This window comes from Corythoichthys intestinalis, chromosome 8 (assembly GCF_030265065.1).
Source record: "Corythoichthys intestinalis isolate RoL2023-P3 chromosome 8, ASM3026506v1, whole genome shotgun sequence".
NCBI lineage: Eukaryota > Metazoa > Chordata > Actinopteri > Syngnathiformes > Syngnathidae > Corythoichthys > Corythoichthys intestinalis.
The window spans coordinates 315,980-340,734 of record NC_080402.1 but is presented as its reverse complement, the minus strand read 5'-3'; the positions used below and the strand labels follow the sequence as shown (position 1 = coordinate 340,734).

General features: G+C 41.0%; 3 protein-coding genes across 4 annotated transcripts in view; 1 reads left to right on the top strand and 2 right to left on the bottom strand.

The window, feature by feature from the left end:
• Positions 1-4,664, bottom strand: part of fam193a (family with sequence similarity 193 member A) — a 33,560-nt gene extending 28,896 nt beyond the window's left edge. Inside the window, exon 1 of one of the 2 annotated variants that reach the window (XM_057843821.1) lies at positions 4,190-4,664. In XM_057843821.1, coding sequence (XP_057699804.1) covers positions 4,190-4,420 — 231 coding nt within the window. In that variant the 5' untranslated portion in view covers positions 4,421-4,664. The remainder of the gene's footprint in view (positions 1-4,189) is intronic. The other variant, XM_057843820.1, reaches the window with a different exon arrangement.
• Positions 4,665-5,344: 680 nt separating this feature from the next.
• On the bottom strand, positions 5,345-7,287 carry clrn2 (clarin 2). Its single transcript, XM_057844703.1, has 3 exons — positions 6,985-7,287; positions 5,957-6,136; positions 5,345-5,894 (listed from the first exon to the last, which is right to left on the bottom strand). Exons 1-3 carry the CDS (start codon positions 7,235-7,237, stop codon positions 5,626-5,628), a joined length of 702 nt encoding a protein of 233 aa, XP_057700686.1. The 5' UTR covers positions 7,238-7,287; the 3' UTR covers positions 5,345-5,625.
• Positions 7,288-9,007: 1,720 nt separating this feature from the next.
• Positions 9,008-24,182, top strand: tapt1b (transmembrane anterior posterior transformation 1b). The gene is made up of 14 exons (XM_057844644.1): positions 9,008-9,225; positions 11,955-12,085; positions 12,153-12,271; positions 14,612-14,774; positions 14,853-14,988; positions 16,025-16,122; positions 16,200-16,269; positions 16,331-16,411; positions 18,159-18,268; positions 21,211-21,270; positions 21,851-21,919; positions 21,992-22,068; positions 22,146-22,318; positions 22,674-24,182. Exons 1-14 carry the CDS (start codon positions 9,054-9,056, stop codon positions 22,943-22,945), a joined length of 1,731 nt encoding a protein of 576 aa, XP_057700627.1. The 5' UTR covers positions 9,008-9,053; the 3' UTR covers positions 22,946-24,182.
• The last annotated feature ends 573 nt before the right edge of the window (positions 24,183-24,755 follow it).

Genomic DNA, 24,755 nt, shown 5'->3' with positions numbered 1-24,755 from the left:
AAACAAAAAAATACAATTAAGCGATAGTTATGAGGTAGAAATCCGGGAATTTTTTCCCCAGACGCCAAATTTTTCATTGTGACTAATTTGTTTAAAAGTTTAAAATATGGGAGTGAATCATGTTTTTTAAGTCGTTTTTTTTTTTTTTAAACTAAATATTAGACATCAATGAATGATTCTAAGCTAAAGATATTTCGAATAATAAATATAATAGCTTACCTTCTTTTTATGGCTAGGTTGGAACAGAAGCGGTTGCGCGACGTCTGTAAACGGGGGTTTTCTGGGTAAAACGGACCAATTAAAAATCGTTCGGGGCTTAATGTGCCATGAATCTGCTATGGTAGCATATTGACATATTGTTCTATTGAACACAACAGTTGTTTTGGCTTGAAATACAGCAGTTTCTTTTAAAGAGGAGTGCAAGAGCAGAAACTGCTTTTTCAGTCTATCAAACTACCAAACTATTAAAAAAATATTTTTTTTTACTCAACAGTTTATTCTTCCTAAAAAACAATCAAACAATAAAAACGCCCCCCCCCCAAAAAAATGAATTAAATGATAAAAATATACTGAACATGAATGAAATGTAGTCCAATCAATACACACACTCACACACAGTATGCTATGTGCCAACTAAACATTTTTATAAATTACTATCATGACAATTGTCGTTGAAAAATTGTTTATTCCCACTCAATTTTTGTTCTCATCATTCAATGTTCTAGAATGCACGCAAAAAATAAACGAAGTAAACTGAAACTATTCAACCAGCATGTTTCCAAACGCAGCAGTTCAAAACTACATTTCCCATAATTCCTAACGAAGCTTAGCTCACTGAAAGGCAAAATCAAATTTTGCTATAAAACTTTACAATCATCGACAGCGCTACGATGCAACGTCAAATGGGATTTTACAGATCACGCCAGTACAAAGACAGAAGTCAACAGTTGCCATTATATATGTATTTATCGCAAAAAACCTCTTAACAACTGGGCAGGCGACATGCGCTCATCAGAACACGTCACAGGCAGCAGTACCGCAGTAGGCAACAAAGTGTCAATTTCAACACACGCTATCTGTATTGTGTAAATACTCCTCCGTGTCAATTTGGAATTTCCTTTTATTATTATTGATGCCTCCCCCCTCCCACCCGCTTTAATGTTTCGTACATTAGTTCCAAAATTGTTCAAAAATCCTCTCAGGCTAAACCAAAGTACTACTATTTCAGTATCAATTTAACAGTTCAAAACAGTATGTTTCCGACTATAAGTCGCACCTGAGTACAAGTTGCACAAGCCCAAAAATGCGCAATGAAGAGGGGAAAAAAAACCGTATAAAAGTGGCACCGGAGTATAAGTCGCAATTTGGGGGAAATTTACTTGATAAAATCCAACACATAGAACAGATATGTCATCTTGAAAAGCAATTTAAAATATAAATACAATAGAGAACAACATGCTGAATAAGTGTACAGTATGATAATGTTACATGATGCATGAACAACCAAATGCGAACGTGGCCGGTATGTTAACGTAACATAGCTATTAAGAGTTATTCAGATAACTATAGCATAAACAACATGCTAACAAGTTTGCCAAACCGTCAGTGTCATTCCAAAACACCAAAATAACATGTGAAATAATATAATGTGTTAATAATTTCACACATAAATCGCTCCAGAGTATAAGTCGCACCCCCAGCCAAAATATGAAAAAAATGGCAACTTATAGTCCGAAAAATACGGTAAATAAAATAATCAAGGACACATTCTGTATCAGCAGCTTTAAACTACATTCAATTAATTTAATTTTGTGAATAGACCGTTAAAGTTGTTAAAATTGCTCCCCATAATTTCCCTTCCGTCTACTTTCGACATGTGAACGTTTTAAAACTGTTTCATCATTTAAAGATAGATTTAACTCAAGATTTTGCTGATTTAGGGAGTAGTGTTAGATCAAATGTTAATTAGGTTCACTACAACACAGCCTTCCAGAGAAGTCTACTGCTTTGAGATGGCAGCTGTTTACTAACGCCGGCAAGTCTGTCATTTCGCATCTAGTTCTTTATATACAGTGTGTGATATCTACCGTAGCATTACTGTATGTGGCTGTAGGTTTGTAGCAAATAGCAACTGGGTGTTGTTTGAAGCGGCTGTAGTCAGGTATAATTATTTATTTATTTATTTATTTATTTTAAATAGTGGCATGAGTTGAACATGATATTTACTCTCGGTCCGTTCCTCATTGCGTCCTGAAGACCACGCTGAGTGTGTTTTAGTTCCGCTTTACCTGGTATTCTTAAATAATCAGAATTTGGATGTTTGTGAATCGTTCTCGAATCTTCCACGGCCGAATCGCGAATAATCTAAGAATCGGAAATTTCGCACGCATCTAGTTACTACCCACCTTTGATTGCAACTAATATGAAAAAATCTAGAAAAATATCAGAGATAGATTGATTCGATAATGCGAAGAATGCATACGGTATATATAAGTAACAGTATAGTTAAAACATGAGGTCCCCCCCCCCCCCCCAAAGGTACACAAGATGGAAAAAAAAGACAACAAACTGTCCCTTGGGGAACAATACACATCCTATTGAGTAGAGATGGGGATATCTTGAGGCCAAATGGTGGTACTACCATGGCTACTATGCAATGTGCATTGCAGGAGGAGGTCTACTTATGGCAATAATGATGGCAGACATGGAAAATTTCGAATGAAAGATTTAGCTTGTTTTGGCCATATACATCGTATAGCACTACCTTGGAGGGTAGAAATTGTTCATTCGTGTGCACAACTTGGTCGCTGAGAGGCAGAAGTAGCACTGACAGTAACAGAAGAGGAGAGTGGCGGGAAAAGATGTCGATCCAATTCGTTTTTGACCGTGTACAAAAGCCTATGTTTAAGAGCATCGTTATACTTATTGTCTATGAATGTTCCTGAGGCATCTGCGTATCATTAGCTGCCATCAAATCCATTTGGATTCGGAAACAAGATGTCCGTCAATAGGGTATGGGTAAAATACTGTGACGTGATGCTAATCTTCAGTCGAGTGTCCACTGTGTCTTCCGATGCATATTAGCATCAAGCTAACTTTTTGGCCAAAGAATGCAGAGTATGCAACGTTTTCTCTGTTATGTTTTGTTTTATTGTTCAGCTCATTTCAAATGAAGGCACTGCTGCACTTTTGTCACTGTCAGCCAACCACCAGGGGGCGAGCACATGCTCAAGGTGCCTAAATAACAAGTCCCGAAAAGTTACATTTGGCCAAATTAAATTTCCACTAGCATTCAATCAATTCCTAAAGACCAAATTCCCAAACTGTGGGTCCATTTGAAAGTGAAAAATAGCTTGAATTTTTATGAATACACTTTTTTTTTTTTTTTTAAACAGAATTATGATTTGTTACACTTGTGCAAGCAAAACCTCTGCCTGATTCATGTCCAAGTATCATAATCACACAACTTTTGACGATTTAAGCCTTCAAATAACCTTACAAAGCAGTTAGTTGGCAGGTGGAAGATATATTTTAGAAATGCTTCAGGTTGTAAGAAATATGCCTTTTTGGTCTATATGGTTGATATATTTCTAGCAGTTGACAATGTGAACTAAAATGTTTCATTATGAATATTTAGAGCAACTTTCGGGCGTGGAGACGTCTTTTCTATCTTAAAAAAAAAAAAAAAAAAAAAAAAAAAAAAAACACACTTTGAACTGGGGAGAAAAGAAAAGCGTCCAGGCCCGAAGGAGTGAAGCTGTTAGCATTGATTAGCATTCCTGTTTATCTGTGCGTCTGGGGTGCGTAAAAAAATACAAATAAAAAACAGATTTCCTCTAGACTTATTTGTTCTTCAAGCAGAGGAAACAGTCACAAAGAGGAAAGCAGGTTGACAGGCACTCGACGGGACCCACACGGGGGCTATGATAGCCGAGAAAGTTGAACGGAGAACTGTGGCAGGGTCGGACCGCCGATGTCATGTTTACGGTGGCGTAAATGACGAAAATGGCCGGGTGGAGGGCAAACGCACACCTTCAAACTTCAAAAACAAGACACTCCGAACGGCACGCCCGCTATAAAGGCAATATAGCGAGCCGCCTTCCTGCCATCAGTTTCGGGCCCACGGAAGATTAGCGTCGTTGATAATGTCGCGCCGGGCTGACACGCATGGAGGGAGGGGGGGGCTTACCTCTCCGTTGATGCCCGTCACGGAGCCCAAGTTGGCGGCCGGAGCAGGTGCGAGGAAGCCGGCAGCTGCCGGAGCTCCGACGCAGCCGAGGGCCGAGGCGACCCCGGCCTTGCTGCAGACGACGCCGCCGCTGGTGCCGCTATTGCAGACAGCACTGCAGCTGGTGCCGCTGCCACCGCCCCGCTTGTTCTTCCTGCGTTTAGCCCCACGCTTAGCATCAGTTGGACTCATTTTTCTCCGACACAGCAGGCCGTCCGTGTTCGGTGGCTTCTCCAGTGGGACACCGGGCGCGGCTTTTCTCTTAGGAGCGCTTTTACTAACAGCCGACGAGGAAAAGTGCAAAAAAGCCGACTTGACTGTGTCCAATATGGCTGCTTTGGTTGGAGCTGCGATGCCTCAACTTGGCTTGGGTTGGGGTTGTGACGCCACTATGCGTCCGGGACCGCGGGGTGTTAGGGGAAATGTATTTGTTTCACCTCGGGAGGGACTGTGAATAGATCTGCGCATGCGCTGAAGTCGGCCATCTTGGGTCGCTAACGACAGCAGACGGTGAAAAAAAGAACCAAGTTTTCAAGTCTTGTTCAAAGTTGGATGTTTGCGCATGCGTTAAATATCAAAATGAAGATAATTAACGATGTTTTTTTTCAGAAAAAAATAATATCTCGCTGCAGTTGGCATGAAGCTTTTTTATTTAATTTTTTCAATGAAGCTCATGTGTTTATCGGCATGCGTCATTTTCTTTCTTTTTTTTTTTTTAATTGACAACAAGTACTACATACGACAAAGAAATACACAATCCATAAAAAATACAACGTTTTTAAAAATAAAACACAAGCTAATCGGTTCAGTTTCAACTCTTTTCAAGTTTTACAAATATTTACATTTTTTTACACATATATTTATGTTTGTAATAAACAGGCCATGCTAACTAGTTTACGGAAATAGATTTTTACAGGAATTTTGTTCACCTTGTAATGACAATCTAAAAAGCCTTAAAGTGAAGTCATGGGATAGTATTCAGAATATGTGTTGTGGTAGTTTGTATATGGTCCAAATCATCTTTTTGAGCAATAATTGGCCTGACGTAGGCTCGTTTTAAGTTTCAACCCTTAACATTAACGGTTGCGCAAAAAACATGTTTCTGTTCATTTTGTTTTCGGTGACAAAAAAGCCCCATTCATTTCTAATGGCAAAAGATTTCAATATTCAAAATGCTACTTGTCCTACAGTTTCCTTGAAATCCCCATAATTCACACATCCAGACATTCACAAAGTCAAGGCGCACTAAAGTTATCAGCCAGTGTTGGGCAAAAAAAGTGCAATTCTGTCAAAACCTGACAGAAATCTTCTCAAACATTTCCAATGGCACATTCAACGGCCCTAAATTGAATGAGTGACTGACGGAATCCCCAATGCAATCAGCTTTCCGCTCCAAGTCAGTAGAGCAGATCAAGAGCGGAGATGGTGGGCTCCTGAGGCATCTTGACCTCGGTTTTGGGCATCTTGACGCGGCTGACGGCCACCGCCCCGCACACCAGCAGGTGAGTAGCGGCGCTGGCGACACTCAACCAGAAGGACCAGTCCAACGCGTCGTCCAGGACCGCCAAAGCGAAAAGATTCTCCCCGTAGTTGACCACACGCTCGGTGAGGCTGTGCCGCCTCACGGCCGCCAGAAAGCACAGCGCCGCCAAGCCGCCAAATGCGGCTGCGGGCAAAGCCGGGCTTCAGGAAATCTGCCTAGCAATGAGGGAGGGGTCAAGCGCTTACCTGCGATGATGTTCCACAGGTAGAGTCCTTTATGGCCCTTGATACTCTGGTAGGGGACTTTGCGTGCGTTGTAAATGCTGAAGGAGAGACTGACCAGTGCGAAAAACACCGCCGCAAGCAAGAAGAGGATCACCATCATGTGAAGGCCGCCGTTCAACGAGCGCACCAGATTTGGGAAGACTAAACATATATACAAAACAGTTTGCTTGACGCAGATTGGCTGCTATTGACGGCAATCCGTTTGAACTGGAATCATTATTTATTTTGATTCAATTATTTTTCACTAAATCATACAAAAAAAAAGATTTGAATATTATTTATTAAATTTAACAAACAGGAAAAAATAGCCAATAGTTCCCTTTTTGATTCATTCATTAAAAAAAGAAGACTATCAGTAAATTTTCATTTAAATATATTATCTAAGTGTAAATATGCTCCTTTTTATTTTATTTTAGAATTTTTTTTTTTTTTTTTTTTTGGTATGTATTTTACGTGCTTTTATTATTCAAAAATGTTTTAACCACAGGGGGAAAAGTTTTCAAAATAAAAGCTTTTTTCTATGTATTTTCTTATTCATTCATTTTTTTAGCATTTGTATTTTTTAATTAAAAACTTCAATATTCACTTTTTATTCTTATTTTGGTATTTTATATTAAAGTTAATAATTAAAAAATAAATTTTTACTTTTTATTTAAATATACAGTATATCATTCCTTTATCTTATATATTTAATCATTTTAAAGACATTGTTGACCTGTAGCAGGTAAAGTGTTTAAAAACATTAGACAAGTAAAATTAAAAGTGAATAAGTTCCTTCTTAATATTATTTATGGTGTATATTTGATTATTTTAAAGATGGTGACCTCCATTAAAAATATCAGCTCAGTTGTTCAAAAACGTCAGGCAAGCAAAATTAAAACTGAGACAGAAAAACAAATTTTTATAACATACAAAGACATGAAATTAAATAGTCAGCACCAAAAAGTGAAATAAAAATACAAAAGGAAAGCAGGAGTTAAGGGGCCTACTGTGTATTTTGGAGCGTCTGGTCCCCAGTCCGCACTTCTTGGTCTTCCCTCCGGCAAAGAGCCCGTAGTGGACGGACCCGGTGAAGAGTTCCATCTCCGGGCTTGACGCGTTGACAATGTCCACGCCGGTTTGGCACAGGATGCGGCCGCTGACCCAGCGCTCTGTGGACAGGGCCGTCAGCAGGAGGGCCACGGAGCCGACGCAAAGCGTGGAGGCGGCCGAAAAGCTTATCCGTTTCCATGGCGAAGGCATCCCGCCTGTCGCCCCGGCCCCGGGACAGGGAAGCGCGCGGCGCCCGCCACCATGGGTTTATCCGGCGGGCCCGATGAGAAGAAGGCGAGGGAGGTGGCGGTGTAACTGGAGGGAGAGAGAAACCCAATCTAGGGCGGTCAAAGGGATCTCTTACTGCATGGGGAGAAACTCTATCCCGCTCGCCTGCCCCGTTGCTCTTTACGGCCAATAAACAGCAAACTGCTGCATGTATGGGAAGAGTCAATCGGTGACCTTTGGCGCAGAAGGAAAAACCACACATGCGTGCATGGCTAATTGCGCTTACTCCAAACCCAAAGGTTACCAATTGAGCTCAAGCCCCCCCCTCCTCCATTTAGAAAATGGAATCTGTCCATCCATTCATCCATCTATCAATTTATCCCTCATCTGTCTGTCTGTCTGTCCGTCCGTCCGTCCATCCATCCATCATCTGTCTATCTACCCATTCATCTATCCATCCAATTATTTATCCACACCTGTCTATCCATCCATCCATCAATTTATCCCTCATCTGTCTGCCTGCCTATCCAGCTGTCCATCATTTATCCCTCATCTGTCTATCCATCCGTCTGTCCAACCGTCCATCCTCCCAATCAACCATTTATCCCTCATCCATCTACCCATCTGTCCATCCAACCATTTATCCATCACCCTATATCCATCCATCCATCCATCCATCCATCCATCCATCCATCCATCCATCCATCCATCCATCCATCCATCCATCCATCAATTTATCCCTCATCTGTCTATCCATCCATCCATCCATCCATACATATATACATACATACATACAGCCATACATACACCCATTCATCCAACCATTTATCCATCACCCTATATCCATCCATCCATCCATCCATCCAATATTTATCCATCCATCCATCCATCCATCCATCCATCCATCCATCCATCCATCCATCCATCCATCCATCCATCCATCTATCCCTCATCTGTCCGCTTGTCTATCCAGCTGTCCATCCATTTATCCCTCATCTGTCTATCCATCCGTCTGTCCAACCGTCCATCCTCCCAATCAACCATTTATCCCTCATCCATCCATCCATCCATCCATCCATCCATCCATCCATCCATCCATCCATCAATTTATCCCTCATCTGTCTATCCATCCATCCATACATACATACATACATACATACAGCCATACATACACCCATTCATCCAACCATTTATCCATCACCCTATATCCATCCATCCATCCATCCATCCAATATTTATCCATCCATCCATCCATCCATCCATCCATCCATCCATCCATCCATCCATCCATCCATCCATCCATCTATCCCTCATCTGTCCGCTTGTCTATCCAGCTGTCCATCCATTTATCCCTCATCTGTCTATCCATCCGTCTGTCCAACCGTCCATCCTCCCAATCAACCATTTATCCCTCATCCATCCATCCATCCATCCATCCATCCATCCATCCATCCATCCATCCATCCATCCATCCATCCATCCATCCATCCATCCATCCATCCATCCATCCATCCATCCATCCATCACCCATAGTCGTATAACAGTACAGTATATACGAACACTGTAATAACAATTACATGAATCATGAACGAATTCATAAAAGTATTTATATTATTATTTGGCTATATTACATTAAATTATTTTATCCTATATCTTTTTTTTTTTTTTAATGAAACTAAAAGAAAGTGAAATCGTGTAAAGATAAACTTCCGTACGTCACTCCGTACGCGATGACGTAACGGTGTGACGAACGACGTCAGTCTCCCGGGCAGCGCGGCGCTGGCTCTCAGTGCCCAAGATGGCGGACTCGCAAACGACGGGTCTGGGCGAGGATACGGACAAGGAGGACAGGGGGAGCGGCGTGAGGACGTCTAGGCCGTTCCGGGCCAAGTGGAAGGACGGCGGTGGGGACAGCCTGCGCTTCACTGACAAAAATGGCAGTCGGAAGGGAACGAAACGCGACCTTTCAGGTGGGGGAGCTAGCCCGGCTAACGGCTACTAGAGATGCCCTCGGCTTGACAAGTGATAGCAAGCCGCTGGGGGGGACTGTTGTTGTTGTTGTTGTCGTCGTCGTCGTCGCCGCCGCTTGCCCTTTCAAAATCATTTGAAATGGTATGAGACTTGTACAAGGCTGGAGGCCTTCAACAACCTCACTTTACCGAGGTGCCAAACCTAGAACTCGACCTACTTTATATTACCCTGAGAATAATTATGTATTTCACCTATTAGGTATTTCATATTGATATATTGATTATTTATATTTACAGCATGAACTAAATAAATGTTGAACTAAACTTTTATAGAAATAAATCGAATGACATTAACATTTGGAAATTAACAAATAAATAGAAATATATCAATAATTGAACCAAAGGGGTTTGTGGATTGTTTCGGATTGAATTTTCTATGCACAGTCCTTGGCCTAGACTACGTAGCCGGTTTTCTGGCTTAGCAGGATAACTTCGAGAGTAACTTTATCACGTGCGACGTAAGTTCGCGGCTATGCGAGACTACGAAAGGTGGATATGTTGGAACCGAGAAGTGTTGCCATGGCAACACACGCCACACGCCAAACCTGGTCGTGTCAGAGTTAGATCTTGCTTAACATCAGGATTCCAATTAACCACGCTCTATTTAAACAGCACTCCTCCGCGGACGTGTCCTCCTGACAATGACAGCGTACTTGGACGACCCATAGGACATTGGCGCGCGGATTGTGAGGGGCTCTCTCCGGAGGGCACGGGTATTTCGGGACCGCCAGAATCCGCTGGCGTACCCGGAAGATGTTCTCGATGAAAGATATAGATTTTCAGCTAAGGGAATTCTTTACCTGTGCCAACTGATCTAGGCAGACGTCACTAAGGTAACCCGCCGAGTCAGGCCCTCACAACCGCGCAGATTGTGTGTGCCTGTCCGTGCGCTCTTTCGCCAGGGACAATATATGTATTCCATCGGTGATGCTGAATATCTGCGTAAGAACACTGTATGCCGTGCGATTCGGAGTGGGGTATGGAAACGCTTCAAATTGATGCATTTATAATAATCATAGAAATATGTAGACTATTTAAACATTGAGAAAACTTGCGTTTTTTTCTGCCAACTCGAGGAGATTAAATTAAATGTCAAATCCACTGATAGGACAGACGCACAAATATAAAAGATATAAATGTTTATTGAATATGCATCTTACAGTCTTGTTTAACTGTGAAAAACCGTTACAAAAGACGGGCTTTTATTTACGCAACAACGCATGGCATCCCCGCATTTCCTTCTTCTCCTGAGTCCTCACAAATATAACATAATTTTTTTTTTTTTTTGGGGGGGGGGGGGGGGTCGTCGGGCTCGGGCCTGCAAATCAAGTTTATTGATCGGACTCGGGTCGGGTCGGGCTGGATTTTTTAGGCCCAAACTAAAAAAAAGAACATACGTATTCGTACAGTCAAGGGGACTAAACATACAATCATCCTGTTTCGTGTGGTGATGCGTGACAATTATTTCTTACTGTTAATGTACCAAATCTTATTTTATTGTCCTGACAGCAGGCTTTATTTCTTTTCATGGACATAAGTAAACTGGCATATTGACGCATTCACAAATCACACGATCTGTAAATTCGCTGTCAACAGACCCGTTGCGCTCTACTCGCCGAAGCGGTGTTGGATTTCGCGGTGAGGGTGGATTTTATTCATTCATTCATTCATTCATTTTCCATGCCGCTTATTCCTCACGAGGGTCACGGAGGTGCTGGAGCCTATCCCAGCTACTTCGGGCAGTAGGCAGGGGACACCCTGAATTGGTTGCCAGCCAATCGCTTTTAATTCCTCATAATTCCACATGATCATCGCGCATTCCTCCTCCGTGAAGTAAGGTGCCCGTGCCATCGTCACAAGTAGTGTTTGACTCTGGTCACCGCCCCCTTTGATGTGAACGCGCAGTAACTCTGACTGGGTTGACACAGGTTCGACTAATCAACCTCATAATCAGCGTCGTAGCACCGATTGACCACAAACTAGACAACCAGGTTTTGTCAACTCCGGTTACCCGATGGTAAACTGGATTACTTCTGGGGAGGTTGAACTCGGTTCGTAGTATAGGCCACTGTTTGACTACATCAGATGGTTGTCTGTTTGTATTTGACACAATCATCATCTAACGAATAACAATGAGTGTAGTTCTTTTAAACTATGAACTTAATTTATAATGTCTGTATGTAACCCCAAATAAATCATCACTTGTTGTTGTATGGGACATTTAAATGTTGCTGCTACGTTCATACAGACTGATGTCATAAACATCTGTCTATGAATATACAGTATATCTATAAAAATCTCTCTGTCAACTGATCTTTCTGTCTGTTGGTCTGTTTGTAATGCGATCCATCAACGAGTCTACTCCCAGCGCCCAAAAATTCAGATGAACGCCACTAAATGAGGACCCCGATCACAGTACACATTCGATTCTGTCAAGTGACCGCGAGCCGACCAGGTGATTGGAAGCACTCGCCGGCTTCGCACGTCACTCAATTGTGTCGTACTTCATCGATCACGTGACCGAACCCCACTATGGGACAGGTCTTCGGTACAACGGCTTTACAAGCGACTGCGCGTGCACCGAAGCTTCGCCTGTCAGCGGCCCACCACTAGTTGCGCCATGTTAAAAAAAATGCATGACTCTTATTATAATTGTTTTGTGTGCGTAGATCTGTCTCTGGTCAGGTTTGTAACCACCGAGCTCACCAGAGGCTACTTCCTGGAGCACAACGAGGCCAAATACACCGAGCGCAGGGAGAAGGTCTACACCTGCCTCCGCATCCCGAAGGAACTGGAAAAGGTCAGCCGGCGTCTAACAAACGTGGACTCCACTCGGCGGCTCACCGTTTTCCATGCTCGTCTTTCAGTTGATGACGTTTGGCTTCTTCCTCTGCTTGGACGCCTTCCTCTACGTCTTCACGCTCTTACCTCTAAGAGGGTTGCTGGCCTTACTTCAGCTTCTCACATTGCCGTGCTGCGGTCTCAAGTAAGAATTGGACTCGTCCAGTCATCCTTCAAATGAGTGTATCACGAAGCGGTGGGAATGAAAGTTCGCTGCCAACCCTCCCACTTCAAAAACAGTGGGATGAAAAAGTATCTGAACCTTTTGGAATTTCTCACATTTCTGCAAAAAAATCATCAAATGTGATCTGATCTTTGTCCAAATCACACAGACGGTGGCTGCTTCAACTAAAACCACCCAAACGTTTATAGGTTTTCATAGTTTAATGAGGATAGATTGCAAACAATGACAGAAGGGGGGGAAATACGTAAGTGAACTCTCTGCCTAAGGAGACTTAAACCAATTTTTACCAAACAATTTAAATCACTGCGGAGTGGTTTAACGCTGCCCTGCCCACTATAAAACACACACCTGGTAAGAATTGTCTTGATGAGAGACATTGTCTGATGTGCATCATGACTCGTCTGAAGACCTGCGATCAAGGATTGTTGATTCATATAAAGCTGAGAAAGGATACAAAACCATCTCTAAAAGTCTTGATGTTCATCAATCGACAGTCAGAGAAGTTGGATAGAGTTTGGCCCTGTTGCTTCTCTCCCAAGGAGTGGCCGTCCACCAAAGATGACGCCAAGAGTTCAGCACAGAATACTCAGAGAGGTCAAAAAGAACCCTAAAGTGTCAACTAAAGACTTACAGAACTCACTGGCACAGTCCAATATCACTGTGCACACATCAACTATATGTAAAATTATGGTGTTCATGGGAGGATTCCCCGGAGGAAGCCACTGCTGTCGAAAAAAACCCATTTTTGCTCGTTTAATGTTGGCAAAAAGGCACTTGGACACTCCACAGAAGGTTTGGCAAAATATTTTGTGGACTGATGAAACCAAAGTTTAATTGTTTGGGAGTAACACACAACACCATGCGTGGAGGGGAAAATGGAACAGCTCACCAACATCAACGCCTCATCCCCACTGTGAAGCATCATGACTTGGGGCTGTTTTGCTGCCTCAGGGCCTGGACAACTTGCAATCATTAATGGAAGAATGAATTGAAAAGGATGTTTTGCAGGAAAACCTGTAGCCTTTGGTCTGTCAGATAGTTGAAGCTAAATAGAGGATGGATGCTGCAACAAGACAATGATTCAAAACACAGAAGTAAACCAACTTCAGGAGAACAAAATACACGTTCTGGAGTGTCCAAGTCATAGTCCAGACTTGAACCCCATTGAGATGCTGTGGCATGTACCGAATGACAGCGATTCATCCCAGAAATCTGACTGAATTACAGCAATGTTGTAGAGAAGAATGGGCTAAGGTTAGTCCTGATCGGTGTGTGAGACTGATCTGCAGCTACAGGAAGCGTCTGAAGTTATTGCTGTCAAAGGAGGGGCCACAAAATATTAAATGTGATGCTTCACTTACTTATTCTTCCCCCTTCTGTCATTAATTGGATACTATCCTCATTAAAATATGAAAACCTATAAATGATTGGTTGGTTTTAGTTAAAGCAGATACTGATTTATCATCTGTGTGATTTTGACAAAGATCATATTTGATGGTGATTTTATGCAGAAATGTGAGAAATTCCAAAACCTTCAAATACTTTTTCATACCACTGTAGATCGGTCGTCTAACGGCGTCAATGGCAGGCAGTGAGTTAACCGCAGTTTTTTTTTTAAACTCATCGGATCATCTATAAATCATGTGACATTTACTTTTATATCACGATGGGATTGACATTTTTTTTTTTTTTATAATATTAAAATATTTTAATGGAAATTTTAGAGTTTAAAGAAGTAAATGAAAAAATAAATAGAAAATAAAACAATGACTATTTGTTGTTTTTAATTGGAATATACGTATATTGTTTACTTTCCTAGGAATAAAAAATAATGAACAAATTAAAAGGAGGCTCTTTCCTTGTTTTGTTTTTTTTGTCTTCATTTTTTGTAATTGTACTATAAAAAAATAATACTCTTAGATTTTTAATATAGAAGCAGAACATAGAAACAGAAATAAAAACTGGAATAGTCTTTTGTTTTTACCTGTTTCTAATTGTAATAATTTTTTTGGATAAAAAATAGTATTAAGGTTTTTTTTGTGGGAAAAAAAAAATCATAAAAAAGGAGAATATTTACTATTTTTTTTCCCTTTATTATTTCAAATATTAAAAAAAAAAAACCAAAGAACAAAAATATTTGCTGTTTCTTTTTATTTCAAGTAATAAATAAATGGAATATCTACTATTGAAAGGTGCAAAAAAGAAGATTTTGAAGTCTTCATCTCCAGTTGCCAATTTATTTCCCCATCAGTAAGCAGCCTGGCGACACACCCTGTAATGAATGAAATTGTTGCGCTTCAGCGGCGGGCGTCTCCTGCAGCCGGCCCAGGTGTGCGATGTGCTGAAAGGCTTCATCATGATCCTGTGTTACTCCATGATGAGCTACGTCGACTACGCCATGATGTACCACCTCATCCGCGGCCAGTCCGTCATCAAGCTCTACATCATTTACAACATGTTGGAGGTAAATCCCGCCTGCTGGCCGGGCGGCCAACCTCCTCACCGTTTCCTTTCCGGACCGTTTTTCTGTTGTCGTTTTCAGGTGGCCGACCGCCTCTTCTCGTCTTTCGGCCAGGACATTCTGGACGCGTTGTACTGGACGGCCACGGAGCCCAAAGAAAAGAAGCGGGCGCACATAGGCGTCATACCGCACTTCCTCATGGCTGTGCTCTACGTCTGTATCCTTGACTCTACGTTTACTGGACAGATTTGGCAAACAGTCCAATGTTGATCATGTTTATGGCCCAAAATAGTTGGACTGCAGTTATCGATTTTTTTTTGTAATCGCCGGTTAATCTATCCACTAGTCAGTTCGTATAATCAAGCCATCGGATTAGGAACATTTAATGCGTTGCGAAATAAAATTTTGGACATCATCAACTCGAAGGCTTGTTAAGATTGCCTTTCAAAAGAGCAATAAATAAAATTCCCAAGTGTTTCTTCAAAGTATGCAGAATTTCATTTTCGTTTGAAAATAAATTGAAATACCTGACTTTAGCCTCAAGCAGTATAAAAAAATCAATCAATGAGGATCTAAGTACAACAAAAGAACAATTGGCTAACTTGCATAGCAAAAGTCCGCTAACATTTTTTTTTTTTTTTTTTTAACTCGGTGCTCTTAAGAAATCGTTCAAACACATGTTCCCACAAAAACGACTAAATATTCTTCAAAACTAAATAACGAATGCATAAACAAACATATTAGCTCAAGAAACAACTTTCAACTTTATGTTGGTCTTAACAGGGAACAGCCTGATTCAGCCATGTTAAATGAGTTATATTCATTGTTGCCTCTTGAGGGCAATGTATCCATCCAAATCAATCAAACTAAATGCAGACACTTTCAAAACAAACAATTACAACGCCATTGTAATTAAGCGAATCCTCAAAGCAGCAAAATTTGTTTGGAATCTTTTTTTCTAATTGAAATACTCGAGTTAAGCGATTAATCGTCGCAGCACTAATAAATAGCATATAAACTGCGAGAATAATCAAGATCGGATGATCTGAAAAATAATAGTGAAGATATTTAAGATCAAATTATATGGAAAAATCCAAATTAGTCCTGTAATTTTTTAGGCCAGCCCGGAACATATCTGTCCATAGCTAAAAGTCCTGGGAGCGATCCGATTTCCCGATTCCGTGATTGCGTTGGGACATTTTTTCTCTCTTACTCGACGTTCTTTTATTCCTCCTCAACGCGCTGGACATCAGTTCTCCACGCCATCCTCATCATGGTCCAGGCCACCACGCTCAACGTGGCCTTCAACTCCCACAACAAGTCGCTCCTCACCATCATGATGTCCAACAATGTGAGGACTCGACGTTCCAGCGCCGCCGCCGCCGCCGCCGCTTGCCTCACGCTTCATCCGTGTTTGTCTCCTCGCAGTTTGTGGAAATCAAGGGAAGCGTTTTTAAGAAGTTTGAGAAGAACAACCTGTTCCAGATGTCCAACAGCGGTAAGGAAAACTTCACGCGTGGAGATCCATTTTTAGGATTGATTTCCTTTGTTGTTTGCAGACATAAAGGAGAGGTTCACCAACTACATTCTCCTGCTTATCGTCTGTCTGAGGAACATGGAGCAGTTCTCCTGGAATCCCGGTACCTACGTTTCAATGAGTTTATTGACATCCGGCCGGCCCGCCCCGCCCGCTTCAAATGGATTGGACCTCTAGCGCCGTGAATGGCGGACAACGAGGAAATAGCAGATGCTTTGACATTGATGAAAAAATCTCAGTTGCGAAATGCAACAGATTGTAAAGGCGTCATCTAAATGTCAATGCTCTGACTTTGATGGGAACTTTGCCCCTGCCAACATGGTCGCTGTAAAGCTGTTTTGAAAAATCTTTTCATGCTTCGGCCATCGATTGTAATGGCTTTATCAGTAGTCGACGTCCAATCCATTTGAAGTGGAAGTGTTGGCGTTGAATGAACTTCTGCATGATGAAAATTAAATATTCTATTCTAATAAAATACATGAAGATTAAATAAAGGGAATATTTACTTTTTGCTTTTAAAAATTAAATTAAAATATTTTTTCCCTTTTTTATTTGTTAAATATATAATAATTGCATAATGATAGAATATTGATACTAATAAATACAAATTTTAAATGATAACAATAAATAAAGGAATACGTACTGATATTTGTATATTTTCTAAAAAATAAAAATGCATTTTTCCTTTTCATTTTTTGTGTGTGTGAGTAATACAGTAGGTTAAATGAAGAATATTTAAAGTAACGATATCTATACTTGGGCTGCAGCTATCGATTATTTTACTTGTCGATTAATCAATGAACTAGTTAGTTCGAATCATCGAGTCATCGGATAAAGAACATAAAAAATTAAAATACCTAAGCTGAGTCTCAAACAGTATAGAAAAAATAAATAAATGAGTATCTAAGTACAACAAAAGAACAGTTGGCTAACTTGCATAGCGAAACTCCACTGGCTTAAATGCTATAAAATGATATTTTTTTGGGTACAATTCTCTTAACAAATAGTTCAAACACATATTTCTACAAAAGACGACTAAATATGCCAATTAACTCAATTACGCATGCATTTAAAAAGCATTAGCTAAAGCAAAAACTTGTGTTGGTCTAAACAGGGAGCAGCTGTATTCAGCCATGTGAAATGAGTTATGTCATATTCACTGTTGCCACTAGAGGGCAGTGTATCCACCCAAATCAATAAAACTAAATGCAAACACTTAAACAAAACAAAAACTACAGAGCCGCTTTAATTAAACAAATACTCGAAATGGCTAAATTTAATTGGAATCTTTTTTCTAATCGAATTACTTGAGTTAATCGATTAATCGTTGCAGCAGTAATCTGTACTGATATTTTGATATTTTAAAATTAACAAGTACATAAATGTAAAGAAAATGAACCCCAAAAAAATTGTAACTTAATAAAAAACAAACTGGTCATCTTAGGTAGCGATTTAGCATGGGGAAGTACCTATTTATCCTTAGACCTCGATTTTGGGATTTTTTCTTCCTATCAGAGCTGATTCATTCATTGCAGATTTTAAATTATACGTTAGCCAGAAGAGGTCAACCTTCTCTAAGTAAGGAATTTGCCAGTAGAGGGCATATTGGTGCTAGTGTGCCAGTGTTGCTTGTAGGTTACAAGTGAGCCAGTAGAGGGCAGCCTTCAACCTGTATTAGCACATAAATGCTTGTTTTCGTTATAGTTGAATGAGTGAAATTGTAGCTACTACTCCAATTTATTCTCACATTTTATAAAAAAGAAAAGAAAAAAACCTCTTGTAACCCGTAAACCGGGTACTAGGGTGGCTCCCTCGAATGCAACTGAAAGATGTTGTTGTTCTACTCTCAGACCACTTGTGGGTGCTGTTTCCCGACGTGGCCATGGTGATCGCCTCCGAGGTGACGGTGGACGTCGTCAAGCACGCCTTCATCACCAAATTCAACGACATCAGCGCCGACGTGAGTCGCTCTCCACTACCGGTGTCGTTTGTCTTGATTTATTTACGACGTCCTCCCCTTCGCCATTATGCAACGGGACCCAGTGACACAGGAAGGGATTAGCCTCTTTATCTCCGACGCTGTCAAAGCTAATCACTCAAATCTGGCTGACATTAAAACCTGCAACTTGACTGAGCTTCCTTGTAATGAAGAAAACCTTGTTTTATTATTTTCATACCAACAGGATTTTACGCAACTGGCTAGTTTTCTCACGCGGCATCAGAAATAAATGCTGTTTTAGCTTTAAAATCAAAAGGTTTGTTTTGATTCCTTGTTGACGCATTGGCTGCCATTGACGGTGCTAAACGTTCAGTCCATTTTGACCAGGAGGGGGCAAGTGAATGATTGTAAGTGAGCCAAGTGCAGTAGCGCCCGCACTCGATCGCACAAATCTCAGGTTTTACGGGGCCGATGTCAATATAACAGCATGTGATTTTGTATGTACAGTATGAATGAGCTACAATGTACCTCTCAGGCAGAACAACCCTGCTCGCCAGGGGGCCAAATTTGATCTGCCGTACGTTTGACACCCATCATCGAACTAATTAAATGCATATATCTGACCTTATAAGATTTCTAACATTTTCAGCAAAAATGGATCATTCTTAACTAAAATCAACCCCATTGACACATTCAACCTCATATACACACACGTTACATCTAATTCACATGTTCATATTTAAACCTATTTTACCTTTTTTTTTTTTTTTTTTCACCAAAAATTGACCCCCCAAAAATCTTACCATTGAGACATTCAACTTATTAATCATTTCATGTTACATGGGAATCACACATTCCCTTTTGAGTATACAGTGGTAAGAAAAAGTATCTGAACCTTTTGGAATTTCTCACATTTCTGCATTAAATCCCCATCAAGTGTGATCTGAGCTTTGTCTAAAATCCCACAGATGAAAAAACTGTCTGCTTTAACTAAAACCACCCAAACATTGATAGGTTTTCATATTTTAATGAGGATATTTTGCAAACAATGACATAATGGGGAAAAATAAGTAAGTGAACCATTTCATATTTTGTGGCCCCCCCTTTGGCAGCAATATTTTCATCCGGACGCTTCCAGTAGCTGCAGATCAGTCTGGCACGTGAATCGGCACTAATCTCGGCCCATTCTTCTCTATAAAACTGTTGCAGTTCAGTCAGATTTCTGGAACGTCTGGCATGAATCGCTGTCTTTAGGTCGTGCCACAGCATCTCAATGGGGTTCAAGTCTGGACTTTGACTTAGCCACTCCAAAATGTGTATTTTGTTCTTTGAAGTTGATTTACTTCTATGTTTTGGTTCATTGTCTTGTAGCAGCATCTATCCTCTTTTTAGCTTCAACTGTCTGACAGATGGCCTCAGGTTTTCCTGCTAAATGTTTGAATTCATTCTTCCATGAATGATTGCAAGTTGTCCAGGCCCTGAGGTAGCAAAACGGCCCCAAATCATGATGCTCTCTCCACCATGCTTCACAGTGGGGATGAGGTGTTGATGTTGGTGAGCTGTTCTATTATTCCTCCACACATGACGTCGTGTGTTACTTGCAAACAATTCAATTTGCTTTCAACAGTCCACAAAATATTTTGCCAAAACTTCTGTGGAGTGTCCAAGTGCCAACATTAAACATGTTTTTTAGACAGCAGCTTCCTCCGTGAAGTCCTCCCATGAACACCATTCTAGGTCATAGTTTTATTTTTGATTTATTTTTATTTTTTATAGTTTTATAGTTGATGTGTGTACAGCGATATTGGACTGTGCTTTCTGTAAGTCTTTAGCAGACAACATAGGGTTCTTTTTTTACTTCTCTAAGTATTCTGAAGTCTTGGCGTCATCTTTGGTGGACGGCCACTCCTTGGGAGAGAAGCAACAGTGCCAAACTCTCTCCATTTGTAGACAACTTCTCTGACTGTCGATTGATGAACATCCAGACTTTTAGAGATGGTTTTGCATCCTTTCCCAGCTTTATACAAATCAACAATCCTTGATCGCATGTCTTCAGACAGCTCTCTTGACCAAGCTGTGATGCACACCAGACAATGCTTCTCATCAAGACAATTCTTACCAGGTGTGTGTGTTTTATAATGGGCAGGGCAGCTTTAAACCACTCATCAGTGACTAGGCGCACACCTGACTTCAATTGTTTGGTAAAAGTTGGTTTCAATTGCTCTTTAAGTCTCTTTAGGCAGAGGGTTCACTTACTTATTTTTCCCCTTCGGTCATTGTTTGCATGCTATTCTCATTAAAATAAGAAAACCTATAAATGTTTGGGTGGTTTTAGTTAAAGCAAACTCCGTTTTTTCATCTGTGTGATTTTGACAAAGATCAGATCACATTTGATGGGGATTTTATGCAGAAATGTGAGAAATTCCAAAAGGTTCACATACTTTTTCATACCGCTGTACACGTTTTTCACCCAAAAACTCCCATTGACACATTTAACATCATACATTCGTAGCATTCCAATATGAACGTATTCACAAATGCAGTATTTCACATACTGTATTTTCACTTGCTCACATTTTTCATGAAAAATTGACCAAAAACACATTAAAAATAATGCATTAAAATCATTCATATTTATGTTACATTTTCATTTGCACATTCCCATTTACACATACTGTATTCACAGAATATTTAGCGTGTTTTCACCTTTTCCGCCAAAAATCCCATTGACATATTTAACTCGCGCACCTCATATCACTCCTGTTCATCTTCGGTTTAATTCGCACATTCAAATTTAAACAAAGCATTTATCATTTTCACTTTTTTGCCCAGAACTGGATTCTTTTTAAGCAACTGAGTACGATCGTGTGTTCCACTTGGGAGCTTCCACTTTTTTTTCTTTTTTTTTTAACTTGCTGCTTGTCCTCGTGTGTCATTTTAAACCTTTTCTATTTATGTGGCAGGTTTACGGAGAGTACCGAGCCAGTCTGGCCTTTGACCTGGTCAGCAGTCGACAGAAAAACGTGAGATGTTGTTTTGTCTGGGAGGGCTTGCAGGGTCATACGCTGCTGGCCAAAAGTATTGGCACCCCTGCAATTCTGTCAGCGAATGCTCAATTTCTCCCAGAAAATAATTCGAATTGCCCATATTTGGAGTTTTGCGTAAAATGATTTCAATTTTTTTCCCATTCTCTTTTGTGTTTTTTCATTGCAAGGAACATAAATGAAGATATTACTACCAAAGCATTTGTAATTGCAATCCTTTTCTGGGAGACATTGAGCATGTTGTGACAGAATTGCACGGGTGCCAATACTTTTGGCCAGCAGTGTATTTTAGGGCCATTGGCGGCAACAGACATCCAATCCATTTGGAATGGGAGTTGAAAGAAATATTGAAATAATGACCTATTTATTGATACATTTAGGTATTTTATGATGTACTCATTTTTGCACTCGCTTCTCCACATGAATAGCTAACATGCTGTCATGGGCTAAATTAGATTTGGCATTACTTTTGATAGTAATTACTCACTGGCTGCGCTAGACGTCCAATCCATTTGCCTCGCTCGCTTGTTGCTAACATGCTATTTTTCTTGCACCGTAGGCTTACACAGACTACAGTGACTCGGTATCCAGGAGAATGGGCTTCATTCCTCTTCCCCTCGCACTGTTGGTCGGTCACCCGACACACCGAGTGTGATTTCTCGTCACGTTTTTGAATATTTCCACATTTTTCTACATACAGCTTATCCGTGTGGTGAGCAGCTCCGTGAAGATCCACGGCTCGCTCTCCTTCATGTGCGTGCTGCTCTTCTATTTCGGGTAAGAAAGCGCTCCTTGCCGACGGATTTCCGAGGCGCGTCGACTCATCACGTGCCGTGCGGTCCATTGGGGCGCAGGCTGATCACGTTGAAGGTGCTCAACAGCATCATTCTGCTGGGCACGTCCTGCGCCTTCGTCAAGGAGGCCAACATGGAGGAGAAGCTCTTTGAGCCGCCGCCCTCGGCCGTCTCTAGCCGCGTCAACTCTCGGGCGCACCGCGCCAAGCCGACGCACGGGGCCGCCGGGCAAGGTAGCGCCAGCGCACGTTGGCCGCCACCCTCCCGCTTCAAATGGATTGGGCATCTACCGGGGATAAACCTGTGTCAGTTGCTAGGGACAACGTTTGGTCCATTGACACAAAGTCAACGTGGCCGCCCTCGGACTATGTCGGTAGTGGCGACGTCCCCGTCAAAGTTAATGCACTGACCTTCAAATGAAGACATAACTCGTCTTCTATTCCTCAAGCGATGAGCATCTGCTATTTACTCGGTAGCTGCCATTAACGGCGCTAGATGTCCAATCCATTTGAAGCGAGAGGGTCGGTAGCGATCGGTTCTGAACGCACCAAAAATACCTGACTTTCGACCGCACCGTCCTTCCCGCAGAAGCCACGACGGATAAAACCGGGATCCCCTTGGCGTCCGTTAGCCCGCAACCCGCCTACGTGTCGGAGAACTCCGCATCGGCCGCCGCCGCCTCCTCGCTTCCCAAAAGCGACTCGGACGTCTTCCTCACCACGCCCGACGAGGAGGACGACGTCATCAAGATCATCAACACGGACACGGGCTTGGAGGAGGACGCGGCGGCGCGCCGGACCCCCAAGAAAGACTTGCTGGAGATCGACCGTTTCACCATCTGCGGCAACCGCATCGACTGAACGCCGAGGCGACGAGTATTTATTTATTTATTGATACGAAGCGGCGTTGGCGCCGAGCTGTTGCCGCGCGGGGGCTCTCCGGACCCCCGCCGAGGACAGAAGTTGACGTGAAACCTGCTTTAATGGTTACAACTGCACCGTGTGTGTGTTTTTGAAAGCACAGTCGGCCATTGTTTTAACCCATTGATTTGTTCAATGTAACAATCGTGCATAAAAAAGCAACGGGGGAATACCTAAGTACATGAAAATAATCACAGAAAATGTAATGAAATTGAAGAATAGTACTAATAATTGGTCAATCCTACTATTTTTTATGTACTTAGGCATTCATCCGATCCTTTACGTATGGCAGCGAAAGAGAAACTCATGATTGGACGCCATATGATTGGATGTCTAAATTCAGGCAAACGAGGTTAAGGAGGATTTTATTGATTTGTTGTTTGTTTTTTTTGACTGAAAAAATTTGAATGTTTTTATCTGAAGTGAAAGAGTCAAAGGAACAAGCTAGAATCAGGCGTACCCCAGGGCTCAATCTTGAGGGCCCTGCATTTCAACTACCTTCTCCCCTTTGAAGGGGGCTTGTCAATATTTTTTTTCATTGTTATTTGTATTAATGTAGAGTCTTAAGCATGGTGCACTGAATGATCAGTGCCATTGATGGCGCAGCCATTTTGACTAGATTTGCCGAGCGAAACAGCTTTTGTAGAAACCATTTTTTAAATAAAAATTTTAACTCATTTTTTTCCCACCCAAAATAAATTTAAAAGAATACAATGCAAACTTTCAATTCTCATTTTACAGAAAGCGCAGAAAATAATAGTTACAATTTTGGGTTTTTAATGTCACCCTTGAATTGTTTTATATTGAATGAATTTAATGCCAAGTAATATTTTTGAAAAACTGTTTTACATGTAGGATATAAAAGTCTACACACCCCTGTTTACTCACGAACTGCCATTAACGGCGATAGACGTCCAATCCCTTTTGACTGGGAGGGGCTGACAGCGATCCATTTAATGTCTATCGTTGTCTACGCCACGTCTGTTTGATATTTTAAAATATGAAAAATCTTTGGAAAAATACACAAGGGTTGTATGTAGACTTTTGAAATCATATGTACCTCGATGCACTGTCTCATCTTTGACTGACAACGTTACTGATAGCTTCTGAGTTTGCTTCGTGTGTGCGAGCGCGCGTGTATGTGATATCATCTTCCAAGAAGAATAAAGTATTTTGTTTTATAAAACATTGTTTTTATTGCGTCCTGATGAAAATGTCATTCCTTCGGATTCACTCATTTTATTCAAACTGTATATGAATGTTTTTTTTTAATGTTCCTAATATTTTGAATGAATTGTTTACAGTAAATGTTATATTTAATCTGTTGTTTTCAATATTTTATTATTAAAAACCAAAAAGTATTTTTAACTCTTAGGATTAAAAGTTTAAATTGTGACTATTTTAAGTAGTTTTTTTTTTAATTATTTGTATTAAACTTTAATAGACCAGGGGAACATATGTAAATATATTTTTTAAATTCACTTTCATGATCTTTTTATATACATTCATTTAAAATGCCAGTGCAATACAGTATCGAGTTCTGGTGTGCCTGTCGTAACTCAAGGGACCGTCAACATTTTATCGTTCTATTTTCCTGGAATTCATCAAACTAACAAACTAAAAAAATATTTTAGTATTTGTTTGATTATATTTCTACAAATACCTAAGTACATTTGCAAGCTGGAAGCAATCTTTTCTCCCGTTCTAATTTTCCGCAGGCGACTTTGTGACGTTCCCTCCCTCCCTCCCT

Excerpts from the sequence above, each read along its gene's own strand:
- clrn2 (XM_057844703.1), bottom strand. The coding sequence starts at position 7,237 with ATGCCTTCGCCATGGAAACGGATAAGCTTTTCGGCCGCCTCCACGCTT. Across the intron at positions 6,137-6,984 it reads CAGACGCTCCAAAATACACA|TCTTCCCAAATCTGGTGCGC; the intron begins GTAGGCCCCTTA and ends ATATATGTTTAG. Across the intron at positions 5,895-5,956 it reads CCTGTGGAACATCATCGCAG|CCGCATTTGGCGGCTTGGCG; the intron begins GTAAGCGCTTGA and ends CTTTGCCCGCAG.
- tapt1b (XM_057844644.1), top strand. The coding sequence starts at position 9,054 with ATGGCGGACTCGCAAACGACGGGTCTGGGCGAGGATACGGACAAGGAG. Across the intron at positions 16,123-16,199 it reads CCATCATGATGTCCAACAAT|TTTGTGGAAATCAAGGGAAG; the intron begins GTGAGGACTCGA and ends GTCTCCTCGCAG. Across the intron at positions 22,069-22,145 it reads GTGCTGCTCTTCTATTTCGG|GCTGATCACGTTGAAGGTGC; the intron begins GTAAGAAAGCGC and ends ATTGGGGCGCAG.